The following is an 18,413-nucleotide window of genomic DNA, read 5'->3' as shown; positions in this document are numbered from 1 at the left end:
GCTAGCTCTCAGCTTTAACAAGACATTGCACCGCAAATACATCAGAAGTTGTGAATAATCATAATAATGTAATATGTCCTTATTTTAGGGGGCTGTAAGCAGCAACTTAAAGACAAATAGCTCTATACCCTTGTAGATAGTGTTAACACAAAATTGACTGAAGAGATTCAGCAATATGCAATAAAAGTGTGTAACCAAAACACCCCTCCCAAACTCTGAATTTTCTTAGTTCTTAGGGGAAGTACGTTGTGTTTAAAGTGAAGCTTTTTCCAATACCATTCATCCTCTCACCCATGATTTAACCTTGAATTGGTCAGACAGTTGGACTAGGTGATCACTGCAGGTCCCTTCCAACTTAAAGTCTATTCTATTCTAAATTTCACACACAGTCAGACACATTGAAAAATTAAAATTCTATACAAACCTTTATGTGTTCTAATTTACAAAAACAAAAAAAAAAAAAAAGCAGCTTGAGGCCCATAAATAAGCCCTTGCAAAACAACATACATAAACACACATCTCCTCATAAATGAAATTATAAGTCCCATTTGCAGTGTTTGAGACACCAGCTGAGAGAGCACTCTGGTGTAAGCAGATGAAAAATGTGTTCCAAAGCTTCTCAAGTACTATAATTTGCCCTTTTGAAAATACATTACAATAGATAGTAGGGATTTCTAGTCTCACTAATTCTAACTGCTCAGAGAAGTTTGAAAGAATAAATATCTTCTAAAAGATGAGTGCTGCATAATTAATTTGAAACTCTGGGTGGGGTTCCCCCCCCTTTTTTTTTTTTAAACAGCTGCTAGAAGTCATTCCACAGATCTATACATATATATATAAGTGAAGTTTGCATGGATCTTTTTATAGGAAAGGGTTGTTAAAAATAAACATTTGTGTTACCAAACTACACATACAATGCATAAAAGATTTGAGACATCAGTGCTTGAATGTATTAAAATGTCAGGCTATTTATTTTACACTAGCTACTTGACTTTATGTGACTTTCAGAGGAATGACTGAATGGAATGCATTTCAGAAACCATGCCTTGAGGTTAAAAGGCACCAGGTCACCTCTTTGCATTCAACATCAAAGGCAAAAGATTGGCTAGTGTATTCATTTTAATTTTTTTTTTCCCTAAAATTTCAAAGTTGCCTTCTGTGTATATTTCTGAATAAAGCATATAATTTCATAACAGTTTCATTCTGCAATTCAAATCAAAACCAGCTTTGATTATTCTCTTAAAAGAAACTGATAAATTACACATCAGTTGTATCAGGTAATTTTCCAATCCACAAATAAACAATACTAATAACAAACCACAAAAGTCAAGAGGCTGCTCCTTCACACACAAGTAAGCAGTCTTGTTACTCTCAGAGACAACATTTATCTGAACAGCCACTCCTGCTTTCATTAAGGCCTTATGTGGATATAGCCCTTGGCTTCACACCAACTAAGGTCAAAACGCAACATTCCTATATTGGTGATGTTTTCACTCTGTATTAGATGGCCTATCTAGGACTACAGAATAAAGCTAGAACAGTGCCTGTATTCCACCTGGTAATCCAGCAATTTCATGTTCAATCCTCTAAAATGTGGGGGGAGGGAAAGGAAGAAAAGAAAGAAAAAAAATAAAATAACAGGAAAAAAAAGCACAGCCTAAAACCAACCCACCCAGTTCTTTCTCTCTCTGTATATATTTATCAGAACACACACCAAAACCAAAACTGACAATTCCTCTAGCATTTCTGCTATATGAGAAGCTGATCAGCACTACTCTGGTTCTGTGCAGGGCAGATATTCTCTTTCCAGGCACCATAGCTGTTTGATTGAAGGCAGGAAGCCCAGCAGAACTGAAGTTAGAATTTCATATTACAAATCACAAGACATACAATACTTGCTTCGGGACGCAACTAGGATGGCTCCAGACCAGAAACACAAAACTCTTAAGAAAAACTGAAAAAAAATCAGCTGTATATTTTACAAAAATCTAAGGAAGAATTCATCCTAAACTAAAATCAGAAAGATTTTTTATTTCAAAGCACTGTACAGAAATTGGGATGCAATGACTGCTTGCTATGATGGGAAGAAGAAACGGAACCTGAGGTTACAAAATGGAAATTAAGGAAACTTGATAAATCAACTGACACTGAAAAGAACACATTTAATGAATTTCAGGAGTTTCCAAACTTACGAATAAACAACAGCATGTAACAACGGGTATTATGGCTACTTGTTACACTGTAGTTCTTTGAATTAATCTGGACCAATTCCTAACAATTTTAGCTGATCACTCCAGACTTCTAATGTATTAAACAGATAAATTTTACACGGGAAATTAAGTGTTATAGCATAATAAATGTCCTACAAGACAGAGAGCAACATGAAAGCAAGTGGTTAAAGATTTGTTAGCTAATAGAATTGAATACAGTGAAAGATGTTTCCCAGCCTTGGCATCCGACAGGGAGCCTCACTAGTGCATGGATAAGCAGAGGAAAGCCTTGTACACAGACCTTGATATCTCCCCAGTAAAGTCGTGTTTGCAGTGAAGGACATTGATAGAGATTCTCAAAAAAGTCTGCTGGGGAGAAGGGGGGTGGTTAAACAGAGAACGCAGCACAGGCTTTGAGAACAAGAAGTCCTCTCCCAGATCTGCGTTTTCCAAACACCACTGACGTATGTGAAAGAAAAGAGAAATTATAAATTCTCAGAGTACATTTCAAGCCATCACTTTAATTATTTCTATCAGTGTTGTTGTCCACTGCACTCCCATTTCTACCTCCCCCAACATATGAGTAATACTTTCTACGTTTTCAGCAGTTTTACAAAAGAGTGCTTTTTATGCAGCCAATCTGCAGGTGCAGCAAAGACCTTGGCAAGGGGCAAACCGATTATCACTTATGAAAACAGTTATACTGTATTGTTCATACTTCTTCAAGGTCTTGAGCAAAGCATAAATTCTCATGAAAACGAACTTAGTGCAGTCCGAGCATCAGACAACTATGTTGGTGAGTCTTACTGCTTTTTTGTAGTGAGGATTTTAGGGTATTTTATAATTCGCAGCCTCTTCTCTCTTTCTCTCTCATGCATTTGTTTGGTAATTGAAATCACTATTTTTGCAGCTCTTGACTTAAAAAGCCTCAAAGACTGCGCAGCAGTGAAATGTACTGAAGCCAGGACATAGTGATGGACTTCTCATTCATCTACAGGTCAATTCAATTGCAAGTAATTCATTTTTTATAAGAACTCTATATATTCATCTAAGTACTCTTTTTTAATGGGGTTGTACTGGTGATTTTTTAACATGCTAAACACTGTCTTTGCTGAATCCTAGGCGTTAATGTTGGTTGTCTCACACTTTAACCTCTTCTCTAGCCTGCGCTAGTTTTTAAGAGCCTTATAGTTAGAAAAAGCAAACCAAAACCCAAGCAAAACACACCTTATTTTTACTCTCCTTAATCTATACATTTATATTCCAGGTTTACTCTTGCCACAAGGGGAGCTGATCTTGATCTGGCTCGTTGTTCTTTTTTCCTATGCTTATATTTCTTTGGTAATCAGATCTAGAGAGATATAAGGCATGGGAAAATGGGGCAGCGGAGATACTTCGCCGATCATTTCAAAAGACATCACCAAGGCGACAACAGAAATGCACAGAGAAAAAGGACGTATGAAGAAATTAAAGGTTGATTTATGACATTTTCAACCATCAAAAACTTAATAAAGAGATATTTCTGTTATTTACTCTGAGACAGTAATTGAATGTTGGCTTCTTCCTAAAAAATCTGATTTATCACAAGAATATTTTAAGTATTTCTCCAACTACAGTATTTAATACATTGCTTGGTATAGTGTTCCATCTAAAATATATACATTGCTAAGAAGCTTGTTCTGCAGTCCTTATTCCCATAGACATCTAATTGAAAATAAGGGGAATGCAGTTACACCAGCTGCAAAAATGCAGCTCTTTGAACCTATCAAGTATGTAAGGCCTCATCATGCAAACGTTGCCCAAGCGGGCTGTCTTCAACATACTGTTTGTTCTTGATCCTTTAAGATCTTAAGTACTTTCCACATGATGCCTGCATGTGTGGAATTACAAATTCTCTCCTTGTAAAAAATAGGCAGTTAATAGTAAATCAAATAATAAGCATGCTAATTTTCTGTTTTCTTCTTTCACCCACAGGTATCTAGGTAGCGTAAGTGTAAAAGTTGCCCTGGCTTTCTTCATTCAACAGAAAAATGGTTGGGAAACACATTTGTAATCTTTCTGTCCAATTACTTTTATTTGCTCTAAATAGCAATGTATCACATCGGTTCGGGGGGGAGGGGGGGGAAGGGGTTGGGGAATATTACTCTTATGAATCAGTGTAACTGTATATATCACATATCAAATAAAAATCTAATCTTTTGATCACAGACTAAATGTTTGCATAACCCTGCATCACAAATTCTAACAAGTCTTATAAAGCTATTTGTTTAGAAACAGCAAAACCAGGTGTATTCCAAGTCATTTTACTCAGTGGTCCTTATTATGCTATATGGGGGGGGAGAAGGGGGGGAGAAGGGGGGAGAAGGGGGGAGAAGGGGGGAGAAGGGGGGAGAAGGGGGGAGAAGGGGGGAGAAGGGGGGAGAAGGGGGGAGAAGGGGGGAGAAGGGGGGAGAAGGGGGGAGAAGGGGGGAGAAGGGGGGAGAAGGGGGGAGAGAGGGGGGAGAAGGGGGGAGAAGGGGGGAGAAGGGGGGAGAAGGGGGGAGAAGGGGGGAAGATTCTGCTGCCCTCCCAGCGGAATCAGTTCTCCGATTGCGTATTTGCAAATCCTGATATGTGGATACAGTGAAGAAAGAGAAGCAGCAATTGATTTAGGTTGGAAGGACACTTTGCAGCACCTTTGAAATCCCAGTCTGAGGAAAGAGAGTGTTTCCATTTTCTTTGTGCTCAATTTCTCTAACACAAACATGCACGACAAATTTGCCCTACAGAAAAGAGCCAATGCTTAACCAGACAGAAATGTTAATTTCTGCCTTCTTCAAAAACTCACTGATGCGCAAATTTAATTTATCTGTAACACTACTTGTCAGCACTAGCATAAGTGACAGTGGTAAAGCAATAAGGAGTACATCCAAATACAGCATTTTACTGCAAAAACTAACAGTAGCAGCATAACATACCATGAATATTTACATTCATTTTTAACTGGAACTAAAGCTATGTCCTCAAATTCATGTTCCATCATCTGCACAAAACTCTCCCTGCTTACTTTGCACCAATTCAGGCTGGTTTTCTGACCCTTAGTTAACTCTTGCCAAAAAACATCCAGAAAAAAGAAAATTCATGGGTTTAAGTTTTAAAAAAGCAAAATAAAACAAAACCCAAACAAAAACGCCACAAGCTTCACCAAAACCACTTTGATTATTTAACTGTTTTTTGTTGCAGGTTTTTTTTCCTGAAGAGCTGTGGTTTAGTGACAGTTTACACACCATGTATGTGTGGATAGGGGAAAATCAATCAAACAAATTTTAAAAGCCGTGTCTCAACACCCAACCAAAATGGCCCAGGTTAGGACTAATCTGTGGGTTCTTTACTATATTGGACAAATGCCACAGCAATTAAATTGATGAGCTCTAATACTTTCAATTTTAAATACTTGGACAAACGGCATAGAAGCGTTAGGTGTTACAAGTTTTAACAAGTCCCAGGTGTGCTTCCCTCCAAAAAGCCAAGTCAGAACAATTAGATTTCACACAGACTCCAAAGAGGAGCCGTTGAAATCCAGCATTCTCCGTAAACTGTCCCTCTGCTGCAGCGCGCTTCAGCTGGGTTCCTACAGCAGCGCCCCGACCAGAACCAGGTTCTGCCGCGCTCCCGGCGCTCCCCCTGCTGACAGCTCCCCGGTAGATGTGGAGAGAAAGAAGCAGCTGAAGTAAGAGATGGAGAGAATGATACCAGATACGGCACGTTGAATCAAAGGAGATCAGGTTTACAAAAGCAGAAACGAAGGCAAAAAGGACTGGATGTTTATGAAGCATATGGAAAGACAAGTGCTATTGCTGGAAAGAAATAATTTGGGGCCTTTAGGTTTTTTTTCTGTTCTTTTAAGTTTCTATAAGACATGTTCCTATAACGCAATCACCTTCAGAATTTGGAATTACAATGTTTATTCCTGTCAGCAAAGTGCATCCTTTTTTGATTGTGAGCTTTGATATAAACCTACATTGTGTATTTTTCTAAATGAAAAAAGAAATCTTTTGAAATACTAAGTAATCAACCAGGAGCTGAAAAGTTAACACATGCTGGAATGACTCATACAATCTTAATTCTACTTTATAAAACATGCATTACAGTGCAGTCTGAATCCTCTCACTCCTATGAATTTGGATAGTTTTCCTTCCACAAGACTCCTCCATTCTACAGGTTCAAAGATTTATCAGCTGTAGATATAGAAAAGTGTAGATCAAGCGAAGAAAGGAAAGCAGAATGAGAAAAGAAAGATTTTTCAAGGGGGAAAAAAAGGGGCTAACGATATATCAAAATTCTTTCTTCTGTCAGGGATAGAGCTCCTGTAAGAAGGGTCAAGTTGTTTGTGGTGGATTTATAGGAAATATCCTTAGGGGGTTTGTGGGGGTATTTGAGGGCTTTTTCTTTGGTTGGGGTTTGGTGTGTTTGGTTTGTTTTGCTCTTGGGTGTTTGGGATTTTGTTTTGTTTGGGTTTGGAGTGGGATTTTTGTTTTGCTTTCTTTTCAGTTTGTTGGTTTGGGCTTTTTTTGTTTGTTTTAGTTTTGTTGGGCAGGTGTTTTACAATGTATGAAGGGGGTTAAATTAAGAGTAAGCACTATGTGAACTTATATAGAAGTATTGGCTTGCATTACCTTTTTTTTTTTAAATTACCATCTGTTATCTTTTGAGGAAGAAAAGCCTTACCCACTGTCAGAGGGAGCCTAAAAGCAGTAACATGTGCCCCTTTGTTGGAACGCATGAACTATTAAAATTAAGCTGATACCCCACTACTGCTGGAGCACAGACACAGAGCACTTAAATCGAAACGCATGGTTTTCACCCATTAACAGATTCTGCTTTGAGTACTGCAAAGTGCCACTAGGTGACGTAATTCAGCACCATCATAAGAGGCCTTGCACCCATGCCAGCAAACAACAATTAAGTCCAGTACTGGAGCAAAGAGCAGAGGACATACCACAGAGTCAAACTAATGTTATTAGAATATCTAGAAAAGATAGCAGTGAGGAAGCCATAAGGTATTTATTTACTAATGATTTGTGTGTGTAGATCATTCCAATTCATGCTTTAGTCTCTCTGTCTGAGGAAAGTGAGTTTTATACCAACCCACTGACTGTAATGACATCAGCATTTATTTATATAAAGCAACAGAACTACTCACCAGTGATGAGAGAAGGATCCCTCAGCCCAGATGGGCTCATCTTAGGGCTTCTCCCTTTCCTGGGGGGGATTAAAAAGGAGATGGGGTGGGGAGTGCAAAGTGGCCACACCTGGGGTGGGAGGAGACTCCAAGACAGCTCTGGGATTTGAGGGGAAAAAGGGTAAAAATGGGGCAGGTGAGGGTCTTATGGGGTGTCAGGTTTAGGACTATGGGGAATGGAACAAAAATAGAAATGGGTAGATTCAGATTGGATGTTAGGAAGAAATTCTTCCCCATGAGGGTGGTGAGACACTGGAACAGGTTGCCTGGGGAGGTGGTGGAAGCCTCATCCCTGGAGGTTTTTAAGGCCAGGCTGGATGTGGCTGTGAGCAGCCTGATGTGGTGTGAGGTGTCCCTTCCCATGTCAGGGGGGTTGGAACTGGATGATCCTTGAGGTCACTTCCAACTCCAACAATTCTATGATTCTAAAATAATTTTGCAGTTTAGGCTGAATGATAGGAGGAAATTCTTCACAGTAAGAGTGATTGACCATTGGAATGGGCTGCTCAGAGAGGTGGTGGAGTCACTGTCTCTGGAAGTGTTTAAAAATAGGACTGCATGAGGCACTTAGTGCCACAGTTTAATTGATTAGATGGTGCTGGGTGATAGATTGGACTTGATGATCTTGAAGGTCTTTTCCAACCTGGTTAATTCTGTAATTCTGCTTCTTAGGCTTCCCTTCCACGCTCCAAGCATTCCTCTCTGCATGTTACAGAGTTCATCCACTTTTAGCTCTCCTAGCTGTTAAAAAGCCGTGTGCTTTTCTTTTTTCTGTTTATTTCCTGCTGTCTTAGAAACTTAAATGGACTCTCTGATAGGTCAGCAGGTTGCTTAAACTCAGAATAGGTGGGGAAATGTATGCTCAAAAAGATAGAGAGAGGAGTGAAACAACTCCTATCAAGAGCTGTTAGTTCCATTCAACACATTTCACTCATCTAGTTGTGTCCTTTGTATGAGGTAGAAATCAATGTGGCAGATAACATTTTTTAATCAGGTAAATGCCCTTAAAAACGTTTACATGATTGAATTAGCCTGCCTGCATTGTTTTTCACCACTTAAGATACTTTCACTACTAGCATGCTGACAAATTCTAGTGTAGCCTCTACACATATTTTCCATAAGTAAACCAGCATCACACAAATACTCATTGCTTTGTATGAAGCTATCTTTACAACTGATGTAAGGACTAAAAGCATATAAATTAATATGAGGCACTTTTGCTTCAACAAGATACTTAGATTAAAGTAAACCGAGTTATAAATGATATCAAACATTTTCATTAATATCGGAGTCAAGAAATATTATCAAATTGGAGCAGTAAAATGTGAATCAGCTACAATACCACTGCACTTCTCTAGCTTACTAGCCACATTCGGAGATTTGGTCACTATGTTTTTGTTCTCTAGGTGTTCATAGAAATTGCTAATAATCAATGGGAGATGGGATGTTTCATCACAAGACCTGCTGATTGTTAATTGCTAACCAAAAATACGTGGCAGTTACCCTTAAAACTAAAATTGCTTTCATGTGATGGCCACTTACAGTGTTACAGTCACTCCACTAGTCTTTCCAATGGGGGCTTTGCTCCAAACCATGTTCTTTATCATAGGTAAATCATCCTAACAACACTCAAAGCATGAACATTAGCATTTAAAAAACATCTTGCTTTTTAAGATGTTTTCTTGTGTTTATCCACTACTTAGGCACTGACACTTCCTCTTCTAGTTTTTATTGAGCTACCTGTTTTGTTTTAATATTACAGATTGAAATGGTCTGGCAAAAATAAAGTTTGTTATGAATTAGGACCCTCCCCCTAAACAAACACCTAACCAAAGCACTCAACGCCTAAAAACATGTTAAAAACAAAACATATATTGAGTTTATAATGTAGAAGAGCACTCTACATATTTTATAGTCCAGTCACATGTCAACATAGGAAAGTTTAGTCACGTTGTCTACTTCTGCTTATAATAAATGGGTCCTTATTTAAAACATGGGCAGCCACCACAGTAACTTTCATTTTGTGTCTGCACATGCTTTTCTGCCAACAGTTATACCAAGGCAAAAGCGTTGTTCTTGCCAAAATACATTATTTTACCCAAGAAGCAGCAGAAGTCCTTAATAGTATGTCTATATTGTCTCAATTAAAACTATTAGTATTGGATTTAACCTGATTGCTGGTGTGGACGTTTTGGCATTTTATGTATTCTCAGAGCAATTCTGACACAAACCTATAGAAGTTTTTATCACCAGTATGAGTTGGAAAGATACTTGAGTTTCAAAAAGAGTTGAGCAACATGGAAATCTCTACTCCCAGCCTCCCTAGTACAATTTCAAATCCAAACTACTTCAGAGGACATACATTTTATAAATACTTTTCCAGGTGATTAAATCACATGCAAAGGGCGGGGGGGGGGGGGGAGGAAAGGTAGGAAGAAAGCCTCACTAGTTAAACCAAGAATTCACTAACAAACCCAAAGGTTTCATTTACACTAAACTATAGAGTTAAAAATTGACATCATAGTGGCAATCCTTTTGTTGCTTAAATACATTTGTTCATCTGTTAAAATATAATTAGTAATTATCAACCAGAAACAATAATAAAGGAATCGATTATTTCTGGGACTAATTTTCAGGATTGTAGGACTAGGAACCAAGCCAACTAAAAATATTTGTATTGGATCTTTTCCAACAAGTCATTCTCAACAGTGAATTATTTCCCACTAATTTTTCAATAACATTGCAAGTTCAAGACTATACCACTTGGTTGTCATCAAAGCAGACTGCTCAGTCATCATCCCCTTCCCGTATTTTTTGTTTGGGGTTTGATGGGGTTTTTTTTTGTTGTTGTTGCTGGTTTTGTTTGGGTTTGAGGGGGTTTTGTTGATTGTAGTTTGGGGGGTAGGGGGAGGGGATGTAATATTTATTTTATATGGTTAATGCATAAAAATAATCTGCATATTTCTCTGTGGATTTTTTGTTGTTTTCATTACAAAGAAAAGCTGGGTGGAAATGTAAGTGCATCAAGACAATGCAACTGCCATTCCCACCAGTCTAGTCAGAGAAGCTTTTCAGTAAAACATGAGTGTCAGCTATGCAAACTCTTTTCTTTGCTTTGAAGTATATGTAGTCACCTCCTAGAAGCGTAAACACCTTTATATTTTATGGGAGAAAATTGTATTCATACCTGAGCAAATACAGAAAACCTTAGAGGGAACAACAAAAAAATTAAGAGTAATGTTTCCTGACTTTTGCCATCTCGCTACAAATACATCACTGTTTATAAAAAGTGACATTAAGTTCTTTGAAGTCTAAAAAAATTAACATGATGTCTCAAACATGTTAGCACTCCGCTAAAGACAGTTCATTATCTCTGACTGGATAAACCCAAGCAGTAGTGACTGTTTACTGAAACAGCTTGTAAATGTGTTAGGCTGTGTTTGCAAAGGATAAGGACTGTGCCATCCCAAGCCCACTTCAGACCATTTAAGTGGTTCTCTTCTCACTCTTATCTGAATCATCCTTGAACAGACTGCCTCTGAACAATTTACACTCCTCTTCTTTGATCTACTTTATAAGAACACCAGAGCTGTTTACTTTGAAATGCACACGTTTCTTTCTTAGGGTGCAGGGAAAGGAGATTATATTTTAAGACATGAATAGATAAATTCAAGCCAACTAGTCATTTTCTCAGTGTTTCTTATGCTGTCCAGTATCTTGAAACATAACTGCTCATATTATTAATGAGCAGTAAATCTTATTCTTAAATGGATTACTAGGAATGAATTGATTTACTACCTATTACACAAGTCAAAATCTCCCACTCTACTTTCTACAAATGACCTATCAAATTGCCATGCTAACAGCACTGTGATGTAGCTTCAAACCTTCTCTCCACGAAGATTTCTTTAAATCTCTAATACTACATAAACAGAAGTCAACAATTGTACCTCACACTTAAAAGAGGAGTCTTTTTGTTTGTTTGTTTGTAACACGGACAGTAGTGAAAAACACTTAACTCTGCATTTCAAACTCCCAAATAAAAAAACGTCAGACTTCAGAAAGAGCAAAATGTTACTCATAGGCATATTGGGAAAATACTAGTATCAGCATTACCCCATATTCTTTACCTGTTTGCAGGTTTAAGGACTGCTTGTTCCTACCCTGAATCAGTCTCCTTTGCTAGCAGAAAAGCAACAGGGTTCTTCCAAACCTTGCATCAAATAAGCAAAGGGAGCTCCAAATTTGGGTTGAAGTCTCATATAAGAAGCTTCTCTATGTCCTGCGTTGTTATTAATCTTTTCTGAAGTCCTGTCCTTCATACTAGGCTATAAAGATTGAAAATCACGGCGTGGTCCAAGCACAGGCCGTGATGCAATTATGAGGAGCTACGTGGTCAGGAGACTACTCAGAGCTGAACTTGGCGCCAGGTCATGCAGCCTTGAGTTCGGCTAACTACCCCGTTCAGAGATTAGACGGATGTAACAATCACCTGAAAGGGGAGATTAAAGCATCTCTCAATAGAGTCTTTTGTTCTCGGCCTCATTTGATGACTTGCGGCGTTTTCAAAACTAGCCGCGGATGGTGCTTTAAAATGTTTGCCCTCAAAGCCGGACGGCTTTAGTGAGCGGGAGCAACTGCAGAGTCGGGCGAGATGGAGAAGGGTACGTTCTCAGTAGAGTGGCTGGCGCAGAGCAGCCGCGGCGGAGCGCAGCCCCTTGTTACTGCCCACGAGCCTAGCTCCCTGCTCGGAGACACCGGTGGCAAGCAGCCTCCGTCGGACCTGGGTGAGTCGCCCCGCTTCTCGCGGTTGACGGCGACGGTTAGCCTAACGGCCGCTGCCTACGCCACCGCCCGGGAACAGTCCCCTTCTGACGCTTCTATCCTGTCCCCGCAGCCACGCTCCGGGGTAGGGGTGCCGCGGACTGCAGCAGCCCTGGGCAGGAAGAGGAGGCAGGTGGTGGAGCCGTGCCCGGGCGACCCCGCACCAAGTTCTCGGCCGCGCAGCTGCAGGAGCTGGAGCGGAGCTTCCGCGAACAGCGCTACATCGGCACCAGCGAGAAGCGGCGCCTGGCCGCCGTGCTGAATCTCTCCCAGAGCCAGGTGAACAACGCCGGGGCGCCCCCGGCCCGCCGTCGCTGAAGAGGGTGGATGGGGTCTAGGCTGCCTTGGCCCTTGCTCTCCTGAAAACTGCGGGAGAGAGGAGAGGCCCTAGGCCCTTGATAATCACGGGGGTAGTGACAGCACCTGCAGGTGCGGCGGGGTCAGGACGTCTGTTTAACTTATTCTTCTAGCAGAAAAGTAATCAGAAACCAGCTTACATCTTCAGCTGGCACAGCTTTGCTACCTGTCACACTTTTGTGTTAAACCAGGGACAATATGCAAATGGAAAATGTTTAATAAGTGAAACCTCATCAGATGTAAAAATACTTGCACAGTCATCAGAATTTCCTTTTTCAGGTTAATTGTTCCTTTAAATTTTCTATACACTTGGTAGTTGGCAGATTTTCTCTCTGAACAGAATTAGCCCTACCCATCCCTTTTATTCTCCCCCCCCCCCCCCCCCCCCCCATCCTGAGTTAACTGTACTGGTCCAAATCAGATTAGCTTGTCTCACATAATGGAACTGTCACAGCTTGATTCCTAGCCACAGCATAATTATGCTACACTGAATATAAATCACCAAATCTGTAACTATACCCCATTACTCTGATAAAGTCTGAGTTTTGCATGTATTACTGTGTAGAAAAGAGGCAAGTGTGTTGGTTCTTGACTTTTTTTTTTTCCCCTAAGATAAAAACCTGGTTTCAAAATCGTCGAATGAAGTTCAAACGTCAGACTCAAGATGCCAGGGTGGAAGCTCTTTTCTCAGGCTTATTTTTGCCATATCATCGTTGCCCAGATATTGTTACATCCAGCTGTTCTCATGAGATGGACATCAATGCCTCTTCTACCCCTACTGTTTGTCTTCACCCAGCTATGCCAAGCCCTGCCTTGTTACCTTTCCAGCTCAGTCCCTTCAGCCAGCTTTGCCAAATCCAGCTTTACTATTGCCTCCCCAGCCCAGGATTATCTTGTTACTCTTCTGCAACTCCCAGCAATGACTCTAACTGATGACTATAAAAGACTGAGTTTCCAGACATATCTTCTTATTTAGATTACAGACAGTATTTGGTATTTTTAACAAGAACTACCAAATATATCTTAATGGTAATTTATTTTATTTAAGGGATTTAATTATTCAATTTTTTATTATATATAAGGGGGGGGTTAGGAAATATTTGTAAACTACAGCAAATACTGGTACTAAAGGTGGCAGCTTTACACACAAAACTGAAGAATTTGTTCAGTGTTGTCTTTTACCTCTATATTCTGTACCATTTCTAAAGCCTGTTTGTTGGTATATTTATTCCATTTATATATTTTAAAGAGTTGAGGCTAAGGAATTAAAGGGCAAGCATGTATTTTGATGCCAGTGTCAAATGTAATTTAAATGTGGTGATGAAACCCAGTGGAAGTATTCACAAGTTCCAGTCTCCTGGAGCACTCAAAATGAAAATGTTTTTGTTCCTACTCCTAAACTTACAGCAGCACGAAGTAATACAGCCAGCATTGCTACATCTTCTTCCCTGTTCTGCCCCATTCCCCCTCCCCAACCTCATTGATCTTTAGACTACAACAGCCTTGTACCATACATTCACTGCTTCCCCTTCCTCCCAGCACATTAACAGTCCTGTTGTGGGGCTAAGGAGACCAAAGTTGAAATCAGCCTTTGGTGGACAACAGGGATACTGGAGAGGACACAACTTCCATCCTAGTTTCTGCCCTCCAGTGTGCTATCTCCTGTTTGATTATAATATCGAGCGACAAAGAATTCACTGTTTACCATTTCCAGATTATCTCTGAATCTGCTCTCAAGCATCCTTACCTTTCCTACCCAGTAAGGGGGGGTGGGGGGTGGGGGGGAGGGAGGAATGGGGGTGGAGACACTTGAAGAAATTTCCTCCTCTCCCAGCAGCCACCTGCTCAGTGACACACCAGGAATGTGCTGCTCTGAGATGTAGCTAGGCAGCCAAAGGGACAACATGCATTTCGCACTCACTTTAAACACAGACTATACAATACAAGAAAGATGCATCATGACTACTAATTAAGTCCACCTGTAGTTTCACATCTCATTTTCCCCCAAGGAACAACAATTTTGCTTCCAATGTGTCAGCCTGGATCCTCTCAGAGTTAAGATTGCATATGGTTGGAGCAAATTCTCTTTGCCCTTCCCAGAAGATCGTTTTTTTCACAAGTGAGATACCCCTTGGCTATTAAAATTGAAAATCTTGACGGGTCACTGCAACAGAGGGTGGAGAGGGGGAAATATAGGCTACAGTGGAACAATCAACTTAGTTTCTAATGCATTTAAAATACCTTTCAGGTTAATTAATTAAGTTTCTTAAAGTGTGAAAGATCAAGAAATAGTGTTAACTGAGATCTTTCAGGAGTGACAACTGACTCCATGAAAATCTGAAAGGGAAGATAAGAAAACACACACACAAAAAAAAAAAACCACCACAACACCAACCAAAAAAATCAAACACACAAAACCCACCCCAGACACCCAAACAAAAGCACCACCAAAACAAAGCCAGTCGAGTTAGTCCGTTTTAAATGTTTCTTCTAAAGGACTCAAAAAAGCCCTCAGGGTTGAAAATGTGCAATTATGGAGATTTAGTGATTAATTAAAGACCAAATTTGCAGGTTAAAACCCCCTTTACACAACGTGGCCGTGAATTACGCTCTTAAAAAAGATTTTTGTTTTGGCAATTGTAAAACTTAACAAATCTATACTGAAGACTTGCACTGTTTTAATTCCTGTTCAAAGACACACAGATTTAATATTTGTTATTAACACAGATAATGCCTTCACACAGAAGATGGGACTAGAAATGTAAAACAACACGTTAATATTTTGAAGAGAAGCTTGGCAACAGTTTATCTTTCCTCCTGGAGGATGCACCTAGCCAAAAGCTCAATGAAATGCAACTGGTGATGTCCAAGCTCCCAAACACAGCAGCATGAGTGTAGGAAAGTCAAATAAGATTTATTAGAGTGTCTAAATCCTTTCCTGTTACCCAAAAAAGCAACCTTTCTAGAGTTGGCATATATAAATCTGTTCAGATACATATCTATGTGGAAATACATATAAATAGATATTTTTATGTATTTTTATATATATATGTGTGTGTGTAAAACACAACAAAAACAATTGTCTTAACATGATCATTTCAGACTAAACTTTTTTACCATCCTAAATTCGCCTAAAGCAAATTTCTACTACAGCTTTTCTCCTTCCATTGCCTTTTTAGCATCTTCCTTTCAATCTATCTTTGATTACCAGTATTAAAAAAGCCCTTCAATTACTAATACTGGCATCATATCTAATACATTTTAATATCCATTTGTACAAATATAAAATTATTCATTTTCACATTTAACTTAAAATAATAAAACACAATCTTCCAAATCCAACAATGTATTTTGAGCACAAAATATATTACATCATATAAAACTTTTGCTCTTTGCCTGCTCCTTTTTGTTTTCACTATAATGCGTATACAGGGTGGCACTGCTTGTCCATTTTATTCTGAATAACCGGAGGGAAAGAGGGATGAGGAAGAAAATGTTGGTGGTAGCATGGCAGCTCATTTGCTGCTGTAAACCGATGGGTGCTTTGCAGTGCGTCGTATCTGGGAAAGGAGAAGCTGAACTGCACTGCAGGCATCGGGGTAAAAGGCACGAGTCCCTGCTGCTGTGGAGCAAAGGGGTAGTGGAGACAGTCTTGAAACAGAGCTGGTGAGGTTCCCAGGGGATAGCTGTAGAATGGAGTAGGAGACACGAGGCTGTGCTGGTGGTCCTGTATCTGCCTCTTCAGTTTCATCCTCCGATTCTGAAACCAGGTCTTGATCTGAGTAACAAAAAAAAGGAATGTGGTGAGGGGTGGAGACAAATCAGAGACTTTGGACTCTGCTTAAAAATAATGTGCAATTTGAATTGTCAAAGTAGGACTGATGCCTTTGCCCTAATTAACAGAGCAAAGGATCTGGAGGGTGTAGAGGAGATGAATGGAGGTGTTCAGCGATTTTATATTAATCACTTTGAATTAATCACTTTGAATTTAAATAAGCTTTGCGAGGTGTACATAGAATAGAATAGGTTGGAAAAGACCTTTGATATCGAGTCCAACCTATCATCCAACACTATCTAATCAACTAAACCAAGACACCAAGCGCCCCATCCAGTGTCCTCTTAAACACCTCCAGTGAGGGTGACTCCACCACCTCCCTGGGCAGCCCATTCCTATGGCAAATCACTCTTTAAGTGAAGAGCTTCTTCCTAACATCCAGCCTAAACCTCCCCTGGCGCAGCTTAGACTGTGTCCTCTTGTTCTGTCGCAGGTTGCCTGGGAGAAGAGGCCAAACCCCACAAGGACAACCAGTTTACAGTATTCAGAAACAAGGAACTCTGATATTTCCCCTGTAGAAAGTGCTTTCATGTTCCCCAAATGTTAAGCTCGTTAATCCCCGAGGCATACCACTATCCTTCCCACAGCCCGTTCTAAATCAACCCTCCTGGAGACCGCCACGTCAACGGGCTAGGAGGGATCGCTTCCTCTGGGACACACCTGGACCTCCGAGAGATGTAAGGCAGCTGCCAGCTTCCTCCGCTCCGACCCCCCCAAGTACTTCTGACGCTGAAAGGTCTTCTCCAGCCGGCAGACCTGCTCCGAGGTGAAAGCGGTCCGTGCCCGTCGCTGCCGCCCGCGGGTCCCTCCCGCCACCTCCGCGGCGCGGTCCCCGCCCGCGCTCTCGCTCTCGTAGCCAGATGATTCGTCGGCGCTCAGCCAGCCGCTGTCGGAGTCTGCAAAAGAGGAAAAGGGCAGGGATGAGACCTCTTCCCTGGCTGGGGGTTGCCTGAGCCTCTCCTCGTCCTGCTGGGCTGTTACAGGGACGGGAGTCGTGGACTTTTGTGTCCCCCTCCCTCTCGCATCTTCTCCCAACCTTTGCCCTTCTCACCCACCTGGCTTCGACGGGGATGGGTCGATGGGCTTCCGGGAACTGTCTCGACCTCGCTCCGCCGCGCAAGGCTTGCTGTCCGCGGGCCGGCTCGGCCGTGTACCCCCGCGTCGGGCCTCGGCTCTGACCAGGAGGGGAGTACTTCCGAGCAAGGAAGGGGCGCGAGGAGGGGGCGGGCAACAGATGTGGGGCTTGACCCCATGGGGCTTGGACTCTGCGGAAGGAAGTTCGGTCTGGTTCATGGTGGAGAGGAGCTGGCGATCGCCGTCCTCTCCCCACTCTTATATGAGCGCTCCGGTCCCGGGCGGACTCGTTTGCAAGTGTGAACCCACATCAAAGTGGGAATCGAGCAGAGATAACAGCTGCCATCTAGAAGGAAAGTTCACACGTCTGGCAAATGTCTACAACCCTTGGCTCCAGCGTGTCTGTGGGGCCGAGGAGACCCTCTTGAAGTGCAAACCTGCCTCTCTCCCCCGTAGGGCAGGGCACGAGCAAGCCCAACCCCGCAAACGGGCGTTTAAAGATACCGACGGTGTAGATACCAGCGTGGTTTTACCCACTCCCTTTTCAGCCGCAGAGGTCTCTCTTGCGCAGATCACTGAAACCAGCCCAAAGGCAGCCTAGCCTGGCCCGCACCGTCGGGTCACGGATACCACCAGCAGGGCCTGCCAACTCTGCCGTCGAGTACCGGCCTCCCTAGGAAAAGCTGGAAAGGGGCCGCTATCGAGAAGTCCCTATCCCCTTACCTCCTAGGACCACAGCCTGTCTGTGAAGTTAGCAGGGCTGACAGCTTTCTCAGCTTGAACTTGGCGCCGTCTGTCTGGACAGAGAACTCAACCGATCTCTCGAAGTTAAGCGATCAAAGCACGAAGTGAGCAGCGAAACTCGCACCTCATCAGCTTCAAACTATTCCAA

At 41.5% G+C, this 18,413-nt stretch overlaps 2 protein-coding genes and 1 long non-coding RNA gene across 4 annotated transcripts; 2 read left to right on the top strand and 1 right to left on the bottom strand.

Annotated features, from left to right (window-relative positions):
• The first annotated feature begins 2,792 nt into the window (after positions 1-2,792).
• LOC137441610 (uncharacterized) lies at positions 2,793-4,319 on the top strand. 2 transcript variants are annotated; one of them, XR_010987449.1, is made up of 3 exons: positions 2,793-3,006; positions 3,121-3,207; positions 3,478-4,319. It is a non-coding gene; the product is annotated as an uncharacterized lncRNA (long non-coding RNA). The 2 variants fall into 2 exon arrangements; XR_010987448.1 differs by having other exon boundaries at positions 3,121-3,223.
• A 7,766-nt stretch (positions 4,320-12,085) lies between these two features.
• LOC137441609 (homeobox protein vex1-like) lies at positions 12,086-13,901 on the top strand. The gene is made up of 3 exons (XM_068139239.1): positions 12,086-12,218; positions 12,329-12,534; positions 13,225-13,901. Exons 1-3 carry the CDS (start codon positions 12,086-12,088, stop codon positions 13,543-13,545), a joined length of 660 nt encoding a protein of 219 aa, XP_067995340.1. The 3' UTR covers positions 13,546-13,901.
• A 1,053-nt stretch (positions 13,902-14,954) lies between these two features.
• On the bottom strand, positions 14,955-17,773 carry LOC137441608 (homeobox protein vent1-like). The gene is made up of 3 exons (XM_068139238.1): positions 17,503-17,773; positions 17,108-17,343; positions 14,955-16,390 (listed from the first exon to the last, which is right to left on the bottom strand). The coding sequence occupies exons 1-3, from the start codon at positions 17,738-17,740 to the stop codon at positions 16,028-16,030; spliced, it is 837 nt and encodes a 278-aa protein (XP_067995339.1). The 5' UTR covers positions 17,741-17,773; the 3' UTR covers positions 14,955-16,027.
• Between the last annotated feature and the right edge of the window lie 640 nt (positions 17,774-18,413).

The sequence above is a fragment of the Melanerpes formicivorus genome, unplaced genomic scaffold (assembly GCF_026170545.1).
Source record: "Melanerpes formicivorus ecotype bairdi unplaced genomic scaffold, bMelFor1.0.p_v2 SCAF_6, whole genome shotgun sequence".
NCBI lineage: Eukaryota > Metazoa > Chordata > Aves > Piciformes > Picidae > Melanerpes > Melanerpes formicivorus.
This window is presented reverse-complemented; position numbering and strand designations above follow the sequence as displayed.